Raw genomic sequence first — 19,447 nt, 5'->3', positions numbered from 1 at the left:
GGAATTTAGACTGAATTCAGAACAGGCAAGGAGCATTTGAAGGCACTGATGTGAATTCATTTGAACACTTATGCACACACGCATAATATACTCACTGCTAGGCACCAATGGACACCAAGGTGAATAGGAACCAAGAGAATGTCCGCAGAAAATATATCAACTTTTTTAGTCCAACGTTTCACGGCTGGATACCCAGCAGTTTTTAACTTGGTGAAGAAAAATGTGTTAAATGCATGAACGGTTGGAAAGCCTTTTTGTTTACTCCTCTCCATCAGCATATTCATGTAGAAGTTAATTATCTGTGAGGGGAGAAATACATGTTAGGGTTTGGTAGTTTTTCAGAACAGTTCTTTTTCTCTATTCCCAAAAGAGCATTCATTACATAAATGGTGATATTCAATCTAATCAACCAACAAGCAGCGTTAGAGATACCTATTAACAAAAAATAGATATGCACAGTAGCAAATACGTTTCCATCACAGCAGGCAGCAGCACTCAGCTGATCTTGACGGATCTTAAAAAAGTAGTAACACTCGAGTGGGAGACCACCAAAAAGTCCAGGGTCTGTAGACTAGACTAGAAAGTCACCCAAAAGAAGTCCCTGAGAGAGAACAAGGGCAAGTCACTTCTGTATTGTTACCTAGGAAACTGCATCAACATGTCTACGCTGTCACCAGAGCTTCAGTTGACTCAAGGGAGATTATATTTTAAAGACTTTCATAGCCAGCACTCTCGGCACGATGCATATTTAATAACCTACATCTGTTGTGTTTGATTTTTGCAATATGAACTATAGCATTTCAGAATTTATGCAATTCAGGGTGTCTCACAATCAGCTACCACAGCTGGAAGGTGAAACTCATAAGGGACTTGCTATGTAAAACATTTTAAAAAAGCAGTGTCACAGGATGGATAGCCATGGGTTTCAACTGCTCTAACAAGGGATCATGTAGCTTGTAAAAGATAACCTATCCAGGGCCCTAAGTCACTATGGCTCTATCTTACCTCCAAATTACTAGCAGCTAAGAAATAATAGCAGGTTGCCTACATCACTAATACCCTGCTTGTGTTCTTCCAGTATATGCAACGGAATGTACAACAAAATGGGATTAAGATCTGAGCAGACAAGATCCTTTACTGCCATTTAATGCATCATCTAGAAATTTTGTATAGGTAGTCCTCAACTTACAAGGCAATTGGGACTAGAATTTCCATCACTAAATGATGTGGTTGTAAAGCACATCACATGACCGCATCGCTTAGCAACGGCAATCCTGGCACTCCCTGTTGCCGTTGTTAACCAAATCCCACTAGTTGTTAGTTGAGGACCTACCCCAATCCAAGCTGTTCCTGGCTGGCCCCTCCCAGCCCTGAGCCTCAGTTCTTCCAAGGTAAGGGACTGCCTCCCCTTCAATTCCCCCCACCCATCTCCCCCAAATCTCTGCCCTTTTGGCTGTCCTGCACCCTACCTTGCAGGGCAGCAAGCAGCCCTAGAATTGCACAGCTCAGGGGCTGGCTGCTGCGCTGTAGCTCAGGGGCTTCGTGGCACACCAAGGTTCTGGGGCTTCAAGAAGCCCCTGAGCCGAAGCCGCCCCAGCCCAGTGTGCAGTGTGAAGCTGCAGCCGCCCAGAAAGCCCCAGCACTGTGGCACAAAGCCCCAGCCACATGGCATGAAGCCCCAGCCACAGCTGCCCTCACTGCCCTGCCCCCCCGGCCCCTGCCACCCTGCACTCCACTGCCCCAGCTGACCTTCGCCATCTTCTTGCTCCCACTGCTGATGAAACATGCCTGGCCGGGTGTGCTTGGTGAGCAATGGGAGCAAGAAGATGGCAAAGGTCAGCTGGGGGTGGCAGAGCACAGGGTGGCAGGGGCTGCGCAGGGAGGCAAAAGGGCAGAGATGTAGGGGAGATAGGCGGGTGGGGGGAGTGAAACACCCCTGCAGTCTTAAGTGTGGACGAGCTGCCAAGTGCCCGATTTTTTATCACGTGACCATGGGGGTCCTACATTGGCCATTATGTCATGGACTGGGCGTAAGTACCATTTGTTCAGGGCCTCCGTATCTTCGAATGGTCACTGAATGAATGGTTGTAACTACCTATACAAATCTCGCTGGTCTGCAGAACACAGAATAATGGATTTAAGTTAAAGAAAGCAGATTTCAACAGAACATTAGGGGGGGAAAGTTCCTAACAGTAAGAGCAGTTCAACAGTGGAGCCAATTATCCAGAGCAGTGATGCATATATTCAAATGGTGGCTAGAAAGCCCCCTCTCCTGGCTACCTGAAGAGGTTGGACTCAATGAACCTTTACAACTCAGATTCATGAGTTTAAAAATTATGTTTGAAACAGACTAAAGATTAAATTTACCTCATCATTGAGCCAGTTGAGATGCTTAAGAGTCTGAATGTCTTTCCGAGTGATGGTTAATCGGAAGGCTTCACTCAACACTTCATCCTGGTTTCCACTTCGTAACACATTTTTTATTTCTTTCTCCATTTCCTACAAATTGTTAAGAGGAAAGAGCTTTGGCTTTCGCTTGCTGAAGATTTTAATCCAAGCTCAAAATTGGACTCCTAATTAAAAACCTCATTACGAAGAAGGATAGGCCCAGAATGAAAACAAGTGGTACTCAGTCTGAAATTAGTGTTCCAATTCAGCATTAGGTTTATTGTGAAAAGAGAAAAGGCCCATGACATCAACAACAAAGTGTGGAAAGGAAGTAAAAAGTGGTGCACAAACAAGTCCCCATGGTCTGGGGGTTGTGAATGAAAGATTACTAACTTCCCCAAGGAAATATGCTTGGAGATTGGTGCTCAATTTCCCAAAATAATCTCATTTGCATTACTAAATGAGAGATTTAAATGCCATGGGGGCATAAGCACAGCGAGAGCACAAAGAAAGTAAGGAAAGATGCAGATTAGACATACATATACTTCGGGGGTGAGGAGGCTGTGGCTCAAGAAGATTATTACATACTGAAAAAAATTCCTCATAATTATGTTCTACAAATAAGTTTCTCTTGGAAAAGTCTGGAAAAAATTAAACTATCTCCCATATGTTTTTCTTATGTTGCACTTAAAAAAAGGGTTTGAATTTAAGAAAAGGTTTGAAATTAAGTTTTTTTTCACTGGAGAAATGCAGATAACGTAAGAAACAAAACTACTAGCAACATCAAGTTAGGCTAGAAAACTATCCCCCAAAATCTAGCTTTTTATGAAACAGAGTGTTTCAAAACAGGACAGAGCATTCTATCACAGAGATGCATTATGAAGAGGCACAGCCCAGGAACAATTCTACCACAATAATTGCACCTTTCTATAAACTACCTTCCAGATAATATTTTATCAAGGCATCAAGGTTTTTAGCATTAATCTAAAAACGAACCTCTGTAATTTCAGGAAATTCATCTTCACTATCCACTGCCTTACTGTCTTCTGGAACAGTTGTGACAGGAATTTCCTTTTCAAGAGGAACTCGAAGGTGTAAGTTTATTGACTCAGGTGCTGAGGTCTCCTGTTTCTGCAGCCTCTAAAAGGAACATCATTAAATATAGTAAGACTTAACATTACACCAAGGTGGGCAATCTCAGATGTTGCTAAGTCTGTGGATAGGAATGCAGAGAGTTGTAGTTCAGCAATATTTAAAGAGCCACTAAGAAGCCCACCTCTAAACTTAAGAGTCTGGATTTCTCACATTAGTTGATGTACAGAAGGATGCAGTCATCAAACTTATACAGATTTAGGGTTATATGAAGTCAGAGCCCATATCAACAACAGTGGAATCCACTGACTGATCGTAAATGCGTTCAAGCTCACTTTGATCTCTAGCTTATCAGCCTCCAATTCAGTATGTATTAAAGATAAAGCAAGGGAGCCAGATGGCAATATTAAACTATGTATCTTTAGAGGTTCCAGTTGCATCAATTATCATTCATAGCAAAGGCAAGCAGGCACCTGGAGAATCAGGCAGCCTTCTCAGCTCAGATACAATTCCACTGACCATTCCTTAAAAACACTAATCATGTTGAGATTTCTCACCTGATTCTGCAACTGCAGTGCCAAGGCTTTCTGCTCCTCTATATGTCGCAATCTCTCACGGGCTCGGGAGTCATATACACTGGTTCTAGATGGATGTTAGTATACAACAAACTGAATATTCAGCATCGCTAGCCATGAAAATTCCTATTTGCACACTTTCAGTTATGCCTATTATTTCTTTCAGCTCCTGATCATTCCTTCCTTCCTTCTGGGAAGGCTGCTTTGAGATATAGGATGGGGAGTGCTGGGTGAAGGTGTCATGTCTGCTGACCTAATTGCCCAGTTCTATTGGACTCCCACTTGCATCTCTTTAATTCAAGATAGGCAACTTGCAGCTTGCACACTGCACACCAGGACTCCATTTGCATTTCAATAGTAATTCCTAGATCAAACCAATAAAATTTAAATTCAGGCCATTTGGGGGCAGTTTTAAGGGCAGGAATGCAAGTACCCTGAAAAGAAGCAAGCAGGAAAAAAAATCAGTGTACCCATTCTAGTGATGTCATAGCATTGCTCTGGTCCTTCAGAAAGTCAGTGTCATGAGTAAGGATGGCGAGCAGGGGGCTCTCACCCAGACTGTCAAGCGCATGCGTAGCACTGAGGAACTGTTCAGCCATTCAAAGAGACACAGATCGGGACCGCCTTAACCTTTGGGGTTTATATGGCTGGGTTTTCCCACGCCTTCTCAGTTTGTTAGGATTCTTGTTAAGTACTACTAATAAATATTAGAGACCAAGTCCTCGCCTCAGTGTGTTTCCTGGTAATCAGGACAGTCAGAAGGGTGAATTGTGGCAACAACCTTCCAAATGTTGTCCACATTTAACTGAAAGATCCATAAGAATGGATCTAATAGCATGGAGTAAGATTTGGTGCTGGGATCTGAATGCTCATTTTCCTGTTTTAAAACTTTAAAAGGTTTGTATTTACCTCTAAAAGCTCTCCAACCTTTTTTAATACCAGTATCTAACCAGAACAGTGATTTCACAGGCACCATATCATGCATCATAGCAATTACTATAAAATACCTTCAGCCTTGAGACCACAGATCGATAAGTTAAAAAGTCCCATACCCTTTGGTCTCTCATATATACCTACACACCTGTGATCTTATAGAGGATATAAGAAAGATAGGTGAACCTAACATATAACTTCCTGCCCTCATTAGCAATTGGAATCCAGACTGCCTAGCTTCTTTACAGTAATGGAAAAGGAAACCAAACTTTTTTTTTAGCTAGTCAAATCAAAAGGAAAGGTAGATTTAGCTTTAAGAAAGGTTAAACTAAAGACACAAAAGCTAAATATCTGATTATATAATGAGTCTATGAAGGACAGCTATACTAGGGATTCAGAAATGGAATATACTTACAATTCTTTTATCCACAGTTCAGCCTCAAAGAAAGGTGTACTAAAGGGGAAATGGAAAGGAGAAAGTATTAATGATTCTTCCAGGAAGAAGGAAACAAGCAAGTATTAAAGTTTCAACTGTAGTGCTAAGACAGGAAGAAAATATCAACAGCAGTAAATAATTAAATTCAATTGTAAAGTCAGCAACCAAACAGAAATTTCTACTAAAAAAAATTGCGCTAGCAATTTCAGGAGTTCATCAGAGCCAGAGAAAGGGAAAGGGCCATACTTTCTGCTTAGATGATACTGTATATCCAAGAAAAGCCAGCAAGAACATAGTGCCTCAGTAAATGACAGTGCAAATGGACTACAGAAAAACTCTGAAACAGCAAGAGTTGAAAAGCGTGAAAATCCAGAGAAAAGTCTGAGAACAAGACACTTCCTAACATTCACTCTAGAGGGAGAAACAAAAAATACCTCTAAAATTTGAAGTTCAATAAACAAAACTACAAAATTTGCATTAATTATTGATGCAGATTAAGAAAACAATAGTAAAAGATGTTTTATTCAAAATACATGACCAAAGAGGACAAGGCAAAACCAAGGCTAAATAGACTAGCCCAACATCAGAAATAAATAATCCTAAAGTTCCCCTGAAATTTAGGGGGCATTAACTAATTTGCTCTAATGACTTAAGTGGCTTAAGCTCAACAAATTTACTTCACCCATTCTTTCTATTCTATTCCCCTGGAAACAATAAATTGTAGTTTCTACAAGTCAGAAAATACACTTGCCTTGGAGCTGGAGAGCTGAAGTCTTTGCCATTTAACATTATGACTGAATCAGATCCTACATGAAACAAAAGAAGGTGCAAGATTAAACATTACTCTGTATCAATAGTCTTTTCCAACAGCGTCCATATCACAAGACTGAATTCAGATTTATTCAGTGGCCTTAGACTGTGGTTTTAAAACTTAGGTACCAGGCTGAGAGAGATTAACAAACCTGCACCTAAGAATCAACAGTGTAGATGGCTGGAGAAAATAGTAATTCAGCGGTTTGGGGTCACAAAACGAATCCACAATATTTCAATTTATATCAGTTACTTTTACCTTTGGTCTGGACATCCAATGCTGGTAGATTAGTTTGCTGTATGGGTGTGCTAGTCTCCTTGGGGTCAAAGTTAACATGGGAAGTGAAACTACAAACTGGTTGTGGCTGTGGTTTGTGAGAATGCTGCTCCTGTATCCTGAGAAGACTGGATGACTGGTTGCCCAGAGAGGGGCCACAAACATCAAAAGGTTTCATACATTTGTTTTCAGTTTCTTTCACAGTTTTTTTATTGGAACCTGCAAACCTGGGCCTGAAAACAAAAGGAAAAGGCCAGAAATTTTGGAAATAAACTAGTAGACAACCAGCTTAATCAATATATTTCAGAGACTCACAGGTGAAGAGACAATAATGAAGAGGCCTTGGAAGCTGACAGATTTTTCCCTGTAACCATTTGAATCAGCTGCCTGTATATTTCTTTCTCTTCTTCCCGAACTGTCTGGGGAGAAAAAAAATCCCATACATTACTAGCAAATACATAATTTAATCACAGAGTGTCTACATAGAAGCATAGTATTTTATAGGATGCAAAAGTTGTTTAAGCTTATCATTGACAAAGTACAGGTAGTCCTCACTTAACAACCACAATTGGGAACTGGAATTTCAGTTGCTAAGCGAGGCAGTCATTAAGCAACTCTGACCCAATTTTATGACCTTTTTTGCAGTGGTCATTAAGTGAATCACTGCAGCTTTAAGCAAACCATGTGGTCATTAAGCGAATCATGCGGTTCCCCATTGATTTTGCTTGCCAGAAGCCGGCTGGAAATGGCAATCGTGTGACCACGGGATGCTGCGATGGTCATAAATTGCCATCAGTTGCCAAGAGCCCAAATCATGATCATGTGACCACGGTGACGCTGTGACAGTTGTGAGAGTTATGGTCATAAGTCAGTTTTTTCAGCACCGTTGTAAGCCCAAACAGTCACTAACAAATGGTTGTTAAGTGAGGACTACCTGTATGTTTACCTAATATGCAGAATGAATTAAGATATTAAGGCAAGCATCCATAAACCCCATCACCAAGGATGAAAATAATGATGTGAGTACAGACAGATGGTCATATGCATAAATAAGAATGACCCCACAGAAAAAAATTTGGCTTGGGGTAGTTGGTTGTTCTACGAACACCTATATTTCACACATCTGTAGTACTTATTTATGGGCACTTAACTGTTTTTTTTTCCTTATCCATCATCTTTTTCCTTTCCTAGGATTTCCTCACCCCAATAATCCTTTTGGTTTATTCATTTTTTAATTCACTGTTCTATTCTTCTAGGTTATTCTTCCTCTCTGGACCTAAAATCAGGGCAGTTGAACTAAAAGCAGCTAGACTTCTATATCAATGCTACTGTTCTGTAAAATTAAGATAAGGTAACTCCAATCACTGTGAGATATTTCAACATCACCTTGGAAAAAGTGTTTATTTATTTATATTTCAAATTTCGTCACCGCCCATCTCACTCAGAGCAACTCTGGGAGGTTTACAATAAAGCAAGAATAAATGCTAGTTAAAATACAATAAAACAATACAATACAACAATCTTCTTAAATAATATATTCCAAGGGATAGATGGCAAAAAGTTCTTAATTTAATTTATGGGAGCATCTTCAGGGTGCTAACCACTCCCAGGGTTGGTTACCCCTTCTCATGTCCCACTCAAGATGGCAGAGTCAAGTCTTCACCCCCTTCTGGAAGGCCAGGAGAGTAGGGGCCTGCCTAACCTCCGGGGGAAGAGTGTTCCATAGGGCGGGGGTAACAGCAGAGAATGCTCTCTTCCTGGGCCCTGCCAATCGACACTCTTTCATAGACGGGACATGTTATAGTTTCTATACTATAACACAAAGATAAATCTGGAAAATATATAGAAGCTTCCCAATCCACCTTTGTCTTCCTCCACCAAAGCAGCTTCAATTTCTGTTTTCCTTTTTCACCTACCTCTTCTGCAGTGCTGATGAACCTTCTTTGAGATTTCTTGGGACTGAGTAAGCTCCGACGACATGAAGCACTCCATGATGGACTAGTAACAGACTTAATTGGAAAGGATTTTTCATAGGCAGAAATGTGACAATGGTGGTTTGATTTTCCTACAAAGGAATTTGCAGTCACACTGCAGAAAAAGATTAGTTTATTTAGCTAGCATTATAAAGATGTTCAAGTGTTGAGTATTCTTCATTCTAGAAAAACTCAAATAGAAACCAGAGCAAACTGATTATTCTCTTAAAAATGACAACTGTAAACATATGGCAAGGTGAAAGAATTTCATAAATGAACCTAGAATAACATGCAGTTACAAGAAATGATGTGATACTGTGTTTCACACTGTATCAGTTTAACAATGTTTCCTTGGAGGCTAACAGTGATCTGAGTTTCATGAGGGTTCTACTGACATAAGGGCAGTCTGAGTGAACAAATACAACATTCAAGCACCAGACTATGGTGTTACTTCACACACGAAATACGACATCCTAGCGTGAGAAAATAATCCCTTCTTTAGCTGCAATGATCTGCAACCAAATATTCCTGTAATTGGGGTCAGAATCTTGACCCATTCCTCCATGGCAAACTACTTCAACTCAAGGACATTTGAGAGTTTTCAAACATGAACTGCACCTTTCAAGTCCTTCCACAACATTTATATGAGGTTTATGTCTGAACTCTGACTTGGCCATTCCAATAATGAACCTGATATTGTTGTTAAGCCTGTAGGGTAGAAGGCTAGAAGTCTCAAGCCCCCTCTCCCAGAAGCTCTCTTGGCCTTCAGCCCCTGGCCCGCCTCCTGCTTTGGTGTAGTGGTCTGGTAGTTCCCAATGGCACCACTCGTCTTCCAGGGTATGCCTCACCTGGCATCCCGCCCCTAACTTGAATGTATGAGGTCAGGTTCTTACAACCTGTGCTGCCTTTCTAGAAAGGAAAAAATGGAGATAATTTCTATAATGCAACCTCCCAACATGTATTGGCAGGTTGTAATTTAATGTAATTTAAAAGCATGTACCTATAGGATTCAGACTTTCTTTGGGAGATAGGCCAATCTCACAAGAAATAAACCAAATCAAACATATTTTTAAAAAAATTAAATAAAAATACCCTTTTGACTTTTAATCACCAATATGCAATTCATTTAAGATGTTGCCAGCTACTTTTATGTCTATACAGCTAAACCTCAAATTATTGGACTTTGATACAAGGACTTCACATGAAACAGACCAATATTCTATGCCAATTACAGTCTATGATACCAATAACTTTAATAGGGACAGAATATTGGTCTATTTCATGTGAAGTCCTTTGTATCAAAGTTATGCAAATGACACAAAGAATCACAGTGATGTACTCTCTATTTAGCAGACATCTGTGAATAATGGACACTCCCTTCCCCCAATTAGTCAGCTAAAACTGTATTACAGGTAGTCTTTGTTTAACATCCACTCGTTCAGCGACTGTTCGAAGTTACGTTGGCACTGAATGAGGGGTACTTACAACAGGTCTTCATAGTTATGGCCAATGCAGCATCCCTGCAGTCATATGATCATGATTCGGGCACTCGGCAACCAGCTTGCAACTGCATCGCAGCGCCCCACAGTCATGCGATTGCCATTGGTGACCTTCACAGCTGGCTTCCAACAAAAAAATGTCAATAGGGAAGCCGATAGGAGGTCACAAAGGATGATTACGTGACCGTGGAATGCTGCGACCACATGGAATTCACCTAACAATGGCAACTGGGATTGCTGTTGGCATGGTCATGTGACATTGCACCTTATGACTGTGTTGCTTAGCAACAGAATTTCCTAGTTCCAATTACTGTCGGTAAGTCAGGACTACCTGTATTTATTATTTCCTAAGCAATCACATCTAAGCTTTCATTGTTAACTTCAGAATGTTTCATATTGTAAATGAAGTTCTTAAAAGATTACAAAACCTGTAGCAAATAACAATTAAGGTATTATAACAAAAAAAAAGAGAGAAAATTTTATGTACCTTGGATTTTTGCGTGTTTCAAAATATACACTGCGACTTACTCTAGGCTTCTGTGAAACAGAGCCAAGAACGGAGCTGCAACTCTTCCACTGACCATTGGCACTTGTTCCAAATGTCCTTCTTACTCCTGTTTGGCAGCTCTCAAAGCATGGGAATTCTGCCAGAGCAGAAGCACTGAATGGTCAATGGGATGCCAATACCCTCATATATTACCTACCACATAAAGAATATCTTTTCTATCCTCCCCAACATTTAGAAGAAATTACAGAGATACAAATTTTCCAAAATACATTTTGAAGGGAAAGGTCAACTGGCTTGTTTTATGTTTAAACAAACTGGCTTGTGCTAATTATGAAATCTTTGTTTTTCATTTATTTATAGCATTTGCTACAATTTAATTCCAATTTACAAAAGCACATTAAAGGAAAGTCACAGTGGGATGAGGATAGTCACTTGACTGTCCATATCAGATCCTACAAAACTTTAAGCCATACTAAAATTTTACTTGGTCCTATCTATTTTTTCAGAAACAGATATTCAATATTGTAAAAATGCAAACAAAAAAAAAGTACAATGTGGATAGAATATGCAAATGAACACATCAGAATATTCCATCCAAATGCATATATTTTACAAGTATGAATGTATGCCTGCTAAATTAGCAACACCTTTCTTAAAGAGCTTGAATTCAGACCATATTGCAGAATATACTAATTTGAAGCCTGATTCTGAAAACAGAATAGGTCCCAAGAATATAGTAAATGGAAATTCCTGCTACCAATTGATGCACTTTACAATATAGTAAAGTCAGCCAATCAGTAATGATGTCTCCATAAACCATGAAGAACATTTCAACTTATATTAGCTTCTTATAGGAATAAGGCCTCAAGTTAGGAGCATCCCTCTATTTAGCAGAACCTTTAGATTTAACTTTAAATTATAGTAAAATTGAAAACACAGATCACATATGACTTGTTACTTAACTGTTAGAACCTTCAGGAATTTTGAAGGATCTTCATCAGTTTGTCAAATGAAGCCAATATAGTCAGACTTACCTGAATAGTAATTGAAACTACAAGAAGTATTTCCTGTTACACAAGTAGAAGGTCCCTCCAAGCTGTTAAATTTGCTTGATAAAAACTAAACAGAGAACAAAAATGTTCAAGGAAAGAATTGTATTAAACGTGTTTTCAATAAATCCATTAGTTACAACTACGTAAGTTAAAAAAAAATCACAATTCCTAGTCTCTTTAAAATTCTGCAGTTACAAAATATAATGAAAACCTATTACACAAACGCAAAAAGGATGCATACAGAATAGTACATAACATTCTAGACATGGTTATTATTCCACAGTATCATCTAGAACTTCAGTACAGAACAAGTATTAACAAGGTTGGAAGAGCAAAAGTAAATTAGAGAAAGCTATTAGGTGGAAACAGTAGAAACTGATAAATGTTACTACTACTCATAATTGTAAGGCAGAAAACAAATAATGGTCAAATAAATAAGTACAGGTAGTCCTCACTTAACGACCACTCGTTCAGTGGCAGTTCAAAGTTATGATGGCACTGAACGAATGGTATTTATGACTGGTCCTCAAAGTTATGGCTGTTGCAGCACCTCCATAGCCACATGATCAAAATTTGGGCCCTTGGCAGCCCACCCGCATTTACGACCACAAGGTGCACTTCAACTCCCCACAACTGCTTATCTCCCCCCATCTCTGCCCTTTTGGCCACCCTGCCCTCCTGCCGTTTTTAGCCAGCATCTGCCTCACAAAGGGCCAGGCTGGACACACCTCATCAGCAACGGGAGAAAGAAGACAGTGAATGTCAGCTGGGGGTGGCAGGGATGACCACATCGCTTAGCAACAGAAATTCTGGTCCCAGTTAGGGTCGTTAAACAAGGACCACCTGTACCAAATATTCTGCAATAAATTTTGCAGCATTTTTACTACCACAGATCACAGAGGCTTGAACATCTAGAAGCAGGGGACTAAAACCTATTAAGTCTTGATCTGAATAGCCAGAGTGACACAGATAGCTTTCCAGCTTCTTTATCAAATTTAATTTCAAAATTAATTTCTGATCAGGCATATAAATATTGATTTATAAAAAACACTGCACAGGTAAGATAGCAGAAGTAGCTGATTCTCAAACCTTGTTGTCAGACAGTGGATGCTGGTCTCCTGAAACAACGTTCTGTTGCTCGGGAAAAGTCTTGAATACAGAAGTATGATTAGCTTGCATATAGTCCCCGGCATCCATCTTCATACAGTCAGTAGTTTCATCTTTAATTTTAAAAAGTTTATTATTTGAGGAAAAAAATATAAGCAACTTAAGATTTTTTTGCTGCTACAGGTTCTATTTAACAAATCAGAAAGTATTAAAGAGTACACGAGACTTCAACAGCAAAAAGAAAAAAGAAAAAGAAAAAATGCAGCATCAGAATACAAGCAATGTGTATCTTTCTCCACAATTTTAACACAATGAAAGGTAACCATAATAATGAGAGCAAAAGATTAAATGTTTGCAATTTGGACTTACAAAAAAAGTGAATAAACAGAAGACAAAAAAGCACAAAAAATTATACATATAACAGGAAGAAAACATCAATCAAGCATCACTAACGTCAGCAACTTGCAGAAAGTAACACACAAAGTATGCTTCCAGCGAGTGCTTGTTGCTTCTAAAAAGGGACAATATATATTGTAAAATATTATTTTAAAGGGGTAAGCATAGTAGAGCAGATATGGACACTTTCAAGTCTATAACTGGTTCTCACTGCATTAAGCCATGACATATTTTAACCATGTTTTGCTGAATAAACCAAACTGACTGGTTTCACTCATAACACTAAGCCATAACTGCAATTTACAAATCTCAATGGCTAAATTCACACAAAACAAGCCCTCCCCTCCAGCAAGTAATGCTATAACCTAACAGAATATGTGAACCCAATAGGTGGAAAGAGCGTGAAACTAAATAAGAAAGATAAAAACATCTGTTCTTCCCTCACATCCTGATTAGTTTTAGTAGACACAGCAGTATAAACAGAACTTGTGTCATTAAACTAAATCCCATCAATGAGTCTATCAAGAGATAAATAGTTGTGTGGGACCTGCCACAAACGTACGACAATCACTATTTGCTGCATATGGTGTGTGTATGTTCATGATGAATTAAAGAAACCCACAAATGAGGAACAAGTGGGTCCTTTTTGGGGAATAAAAGTAGTGTATTGCCTCTCCTGGATAGGAAATACTTTGCAGCATTAGGGAAACCATTGATTATAGGAATTGCTCAGAGATGGCATTAGTTCTTAAATGTAAACAAAATAAATTTGAATGTAACTAAAACTGAGTGCAGATTGCTTTAATCAGAAGTTTCTTGACATGGTAGTTCTAAAACAATAACTTAAAATGGACAGCTAATGAAGTGGATTAATTTAGCTTACATTCATCCATCATTATGCTCCTTACATAACTGACTCAGATAATCCAATCTTCAAGAACCTGAGAAAAGAGCAGAAGATATAGCAAATGTTTTACATTAAATAAAGGGGTGAACCAGATGCCACATTTAAAAAAAAAGTTCTAGTGGAAGGGAAAAAAAAAATACATTTCTCACTCCACAATATTTCCTGATATGGCCAGTAGGATTTGAAAGAGATTGTTGATCTGCCATTTTGCACGTCTCCAACTCCGCTTGGGATAATACTAAAAACAGTATTTATTTCTATCCTCTGAAAAGGTGAAATCAAATTTGATGACTCTTTCAAACACTGAAAAGAGCTATTTCAGACCTCCAAAAACATTTGGCGCATACCAGGTTGGGAAGGGGAAGTTGATATCCTCCTATGAAATCATGGTAAGATATAACATCACTGAATTATATTAATAACAGCAAAGACAGCTGTTATGCAAAATTTACATGTTTCATCCATTTATCCAGGTTCTATATTCCATATTAGAGTATGGTGGAAAAAATAGCTATGATAGACCTGTAACTTAACCAGTACAGTTTAGCTTTGAAAACTATTTTTAAAACTTTTCTGGAAAAAATGAAAATGTTATCTCTCTTTATCCATCAGTAAGTTGCAAATCTTGGAAAGACATATTTTCAGAACTTCAATTTATTATTGGCTGCAAGGAACAAGTTTTTGGCTACTTCCTCTCCTCCTCTGCATAAAAATAGACAAGGCAGCCCAGCATACCAGCCTGCATCATAGAAGCACAATCCTTCCAACTCTAAGTGTGCCAGCCTAAAGGATAAATCAATGCCACAAAGCTTTCTGATATACCTCCAAAATACAATTTGTTTATCCTGATGTTGTCTTTACCAAAAGGAGGCGAGTATCTATCTCATACTCTTCATGTCTTCCTTGATGTAACTAAAAGTTAAGAGTGGAACTAGTTATTCAGAATGTGATTATCCTTTTAAATTGGTCTGCAATTCATGATAATTAATTTGCAAAAAAGTGAAGGCAAACTGTAAGAGCCACTTGTCTGGGTGTGTTATTTCCCTCTCACCTTCAGATTGTCCCATGCTATTTTCACAAAGGCACAATACAGTGGTACAATAGGACAGGCTGTGGTCTCATTCACTAGAAGTCTTAAAACAGGGTAGACGGTCACCTGTCAGAGACGTTCTACTCGATCCCTCATTGAGCAAGAAGTTGTACTAGATCCCATACAATTCTATGGCAGTGCTACCATTTTCCCACACACACATTATAAGAATCTTTTGATTCCAGCTCTGAATTCCAAATTAATAACACCAGTCTCTTTAATAACAACATTCTCCTCTCACCAAAGACTACAAATTAGGGGGTGGGGGAAACAAACTTGGATGAGACAATTACTGCCAATGAGGAGGGGAGAACACCTTACAGTTAAAGTAATCCTGTTTGCCTGTTGATTATGCACTAAGTTGGTGTCGACTCTTAGCGATCACTTAGATACACAGATTTTCTCCATGAAAAGTAGTCCTGTTACAGCTTCTCAAATATTATATTCTGGTATTTTTATGGGGAGTACTTATTTCAGAATAACCAGATGTGATATAACCCAGAGCTCCTGTCTCAATAATAACTATACATAAGATGGTTTCATGACACTTCCGGCGACACTGGAGCCAACAACTGCAGCAGAATGAAGAGCCAGCAAGTAGATCGGCTCTTCGTAATTCCTCTCTGGACAAGGCAAGGACTTGAGGTTGTCCACAAGTGCTCCAGATCAGCTGTTCCCAACCTTTTTGGCACCAGGGACCGGTTTCGTGGAAGACAATTTTTCCATGGACAGGGAGGGAGGGGGGATGGTTTCAGGATGATTCAAGCGCTTCCTCTTTTCCCAACCTTTTATTATTTTTTCTTCATGCAGTTTGGAGATAGCAACCAATGGGCTTCCTTTCTCTGACAAGAGGCGGAGCTCAGGCAGTAATGCGAGCCAACTGTAAATACTCAGGCTGTAAATTCGCTCGCCCACCCACCTCCCGCTGTGAGGCCCTGTTCCTAACAGGCCACGGACCGGTCCACAGCCCAGGGACCCCTGCTCCAGACAGTTGCTCCTAACAAGCAGACCGCAAGACAGGTCTCCGGCAGGTTTAGAGCTCTGGGAGACAAGGCAATAGCCATCTTGCTCAAACCAGAGTTGGCACCTTTAAAAGGACACTGGGTTTACATACTTCCTTCTCTAATTACTTTTGGAAATTGCTTGTTGAAACTGGCTGATGTCTTAATAATTAAGAGATATACAAATAACAAACCAAGAGAATGACCTGGATAATTTTCCTATATTGGATTTATAAAAGAGGTTTGTTAAAGCTTTGAAGAATTTTGTGAGAAGGGACAAAGAAAAAATGAAAGAAATCAAATTCTAGAACATTATTTGAAGGGACTAAAGATCAAGATTGTTGAAAGTAAAAGGAAGGAATATAAAATTGGTTTATTTTATCAAGGTAAAAACACATGTTATCTCTGGTAACCCTTAGTGGACTTTTGCTGATCAGGACTGAAGTGATGAGGTTTTAAAGAATTGTTTATAGATAAGAGATGGGATATGGGAAGAAGAGATCATTTGTTGTATTTTAGGAGAAGGTGGTAAGTTACTAAAATTGTTTATACTTGTGATGAAGGGGGTAGTCATTTCTTTATATATTTCTTTTCTCTTTCTTTATTCTCATTTTTTCTTTTCTATTTTTTCTATTTTCTTTTCCTTTTCTGCACCTTCTATTTTTTATTTTTATTCTTTTCTTTTAAAAAATTTGTATTAGTTTTTTATCATTGTAATTGTAATTTTTAATAAAATTACTATTAAAAAAAGATGGTATCATGACACAATTCAGTTGAAATAAAACGAGAAACTACATTTCTCCAAAACCTCACTACAGCACAGGAGCCTTAGCCAAATTTACTTTGTACAAAGAGACACCAAAAGGAATAGGAAGATAGTGTTGGAAAGAAGCATCAGTCATGGGTGAAGGCCAATATAATCATTTGCAGTTTAAGAAAGATTCCCTTTCTCCTCAGAATTTACATGGTGCTTTTGATGGTTCAAAAAGTTACTCATATTTAACTTGTTACAACAGTGTAATAGTAATTACTATTATAATATCCTGCAGGCAGGAGTCAAAGCAGAGAAACAACACATTTCTGGGACTATCTGCTGAACTTGCGGTTCATATTGCAGATAGAAGAATGCAGCTAAAAGGAGAATAAGAATCTGACAAGATTAGGATGAAGTTTATGATCATCCAAAATGGGGTGGGCAACCCTTGGATAGGGGACATCACACATGTTGATGAGGCAGGAGTCTTGAGAGTTTTAAGCAGTTTGCTTTCTTAAATTGTAACATAGTTATGCTGCAGTGTGCCCACCTCTGATCTAGGTCAAAGGACAAGTCCAGCCACATCTAGCTGCTCAAATTATAAATGTAATATGAGAATGTAGACAAAAAAACCTAGCATCAGATCAAACTTTTCCCCCAATTCTTGATTCTAACTGCTCTCCAATACTACTCCAGAGACAGGCAACCTGCACCCCTTGGTTCAATCTCATGGGATACTTAACCTAAAAGGAAAAGCACATTTGCAACCAATCAATTCAATCTTCTGGCAATCTTTTTTCTCCAACAGCCTGCTGAATGAAGACAGGCTGTCAGAAAAAAGGAGTATCAAAAAGAAAGGTTTCAGAATGAGAAAATGCATCAATCTGGGCCCTCTCCAGCTCTTGTTTTACACACTCACCCATCCCCCGTTACAGGTACACAACTGCACTCAAAAAATCATTCCGTCAGAAATGCAGTTCATAAATGAACTAAGAGTCCATTTCTGTTCAGAGATCCTCAGCTAGGTTTATCCCACTATTCAGGCTTATTCGGTGACAAAGCCTAGTTTGAGTGTTGACGCTGGAGGGTCGGGTGGGGCTAAAAGTTGTTTTGGACTACTGTAGAACTTCCGTCCTCCCCAGCCAAGACTATGGGGATATTCCACATTCCAGGCAGCACAACTTCATGCTTGCTAGATGTTTTTGGTTATAACCCCCATCAGCCCCAGGGAGCACAAACAACGATATGAGTTTGTGGGAGCTTAGTTCCAAATACGCAGAAAACACCAGGTTACCTACCTTTGGAACAGGGCTTAATTGAAAATAACCCCGCTCGACAGTTCAAGCATTTACAAGAAAACACAACCAACCTTCAAGCTCTGTCAGGCCGGACCGCCTGTCTCAGGGCAGGAGAGGTTAGAACTGAGACTCCCCCGCTCGCCGCTCACTCGGGCAGCCCCTGCCCGTTCCTTTCTCTTTCAGTCACTCCGCTACGAGGCCAAGCCTTAAAAACGGACAGAAGGAAAGCAGAGCAGGAGCAGAGAAAGAGGCTGTCGAAGGACGCGCGTCGGGCCTGGGAGATTAGTGGCAGGGCGCGCTGTTGCCATAGCGACCACCCCAGACCCCCGCCCTCATGCCGGAAGCTAAAGCAACGACCAGGACGGAGAAACGCACAACCAGCCGCTCCGCCTCCACCCGGCGTCTTCCCCCACTTTCTCTCCCCTTTCGGAAGCGCTGCCCGCAATTCTTTCTTTCTTTCCCACCGGATTCGAAGAGGTGGGAACCACAACACAGCCGGAAGCGAAACTACCTTTCCGGTGCTCTTGCCCCGCCCCCTCATCCCCTCTTCCGGAGAAGAAGCAGCCGCTTAGAAGGTGGCGGAGATGGCGGAGACTTTGAAGGGGCGGGGGCAGAGGGGGAGGAAGGAGGGAAAAAAAACGTCGTCAAAGACCTTGGACGGAGTTGGTAGGCGGATGGGCTGCGCACGCGCGCGAGCGCCGCTGGAGGCATTGTAGTTTAAGCGCGTGCGCGATTCCTGTTCGTTTGTTTGGAATCCACGTGCTTTTGCGAGAGGCCGAGGCATCGTTTTGTCCCATAATAGCGGAGGCTTTTCTGAGATTGCGGAAGGATGGAATTATTTGCATGGAGTGAACCGTTGAATGCTAGTGGGCCTTCCCAGTCTAGTTAGAAAACATCTTCTGGAGACCAAGTGGCAACAGCCATTATTTTTCAGATATGTGCTTAGAATCCTTTTGTGCTACCATAACTCATGCCAGGCAGTGGGTTCACCAAGCTCGGCACATTTTAGTGTAGGCACCCAGAAGTTTTTCAGATGAGTTGGCGATCGGCCCCAGTCAGTCTTAGCCAGTGTAGCCAGTGGTGAGGGATTTCGGAAGTTGTAGCTCAGGGCATCTGGAAATAGGCAAAAAATTGCTGTCCTTAGCCTACAGAGCAGAACATTTGACATAAGGTTTTCCCAATCCTACCTGGCCATGATTGAAGCTATCTTTCAGTCATGTGCTTTGTCTCAGAGATGTTTTTAATGTAATTTTTTTTGTGATATTCATGAACTTCCGTGAAAACCATCCACAGTTGTATTCGGAAACAAGGTGTGGTAACCATAATGAAACTTACTTCTGAGTAAGCATAC

General features: G+C 40.0%; 3 protein-coding genes across 4 annotated transcripts in view; 1 reads left to right on the top strand and 2 right to left on the bottom strand.

Moving 5' to 3' along the window:
* Nucleotides 1–18,569, bottom strand: part of SENP1 (SUMO specific peptidase 1) — a 31,227-nt gene extending 12,658 nt beyond the window's left edge. Inside the window, exons 1-14 of one of the 2 annotated variants that reach the window (XR_010067238.1) lie at nucleotides 18,168–18,569; nucleotides 13,930–13,987; nucleotides 12,633–12,763; nucleotides 11,526–11,610; nucleotides 10,471–10,627; nucleotides 8,428–8,599; nucleotides 6,827–6,930; nucleotides 6,494–6,744; nucleotides 6,176–6,230; nucleotides 5,404–5,442; nucleotides 4,038–4,122; nucleotides 3,385–3,528; nucleotides 2,368–2,499; nucleotides 96–299 (exon numbers count right to left, since the gene is read on the bottom strand). Coding sequence is in view for 1 of the 2 variants with exons in the window: in XM_063293894.1 (XP_063149964.1) it covers nucleotides 96–299; nucleotides 2,368–2,499; nucleotides 3,385–3,528; nucleotides 4,038–4,122; nucleotides 5,404–5,442; nucleotides 6,176–6,230; nucleotides 6,494–6,744; nucleotides 6,827–6,930; nucleotides 8,428–8,599; nucleotides 10,471–10,627; nucleotides 11,526–11,610; nucleotides 12,633–12,763; nucleotides 13,930–13,942 (1,572 nt within the window). In the remaining variant the exon portion in view is untranslated. The remainder of the gene's footprint in view (nucleotides 1–95; nucleotides 300–2,367; nucleotides 2,500–3,384; nucleotides 3,529–4,037; nucleotides 4,123–5,403; nucleotides 5,443–6,175; nucleotides 6,231–6,493; nucleotides 6,745–6,826; nucleotides 6,931–8,427; nucleotides 8,600–10,470; nucleotides 10,628–11,525; nucleotides 11,611–12,632; nucleotides 12,764–13,929; nucleotides 13,988–18,167) is intronic. The other variant, XM_063293894.1, reaches the window with a different exon arrangement.
* Nucleotides 1–19,447, bottom strand: part of ASB8 (ankyrin repeat and SOCS box containing 8) — a 107,105-nt gene that overhangs the window by 21,181 nt on the left and 66,477 nt on the right. The window lies entirely within an intron of this gene.
* The window catches only part of PFKM (phosphofructokinase, muscle), a 49,752-nt gene continuing 49,146 nt past the window's right edge, over nucleotides 18,842–19,447 (top strand). Inside the window, exon 1 of the mRNA XM_063293891.1 lies at nucleotides 18,842–19,034. The gene's annotated coding sequence lies outside the window, so the exon portion shown is untranslated. The remainder of the gene's footprint in view (nucleotides 19,035–19,447) is intronic.

The sequence above is a fragment of the Candoia aspera genome, chromosome 2, assembly GCF_035149785.1.
Source record: "Candoia aspera isolate rCanAsp1 chromosome 2, rCanAsp1.hap2, whole genome shotgun sequence".
NCBI classification, from domain to species: Eukaryota; Metazoa; Chordata; class Lepidosauria; order Squamata; family Boidae; genus Candoia; species Candoia aspera.
Note: the sequence above shows the minus strand (reverse complement) of the source record. Positions and strands in the feature narration are given on the sequence as shown.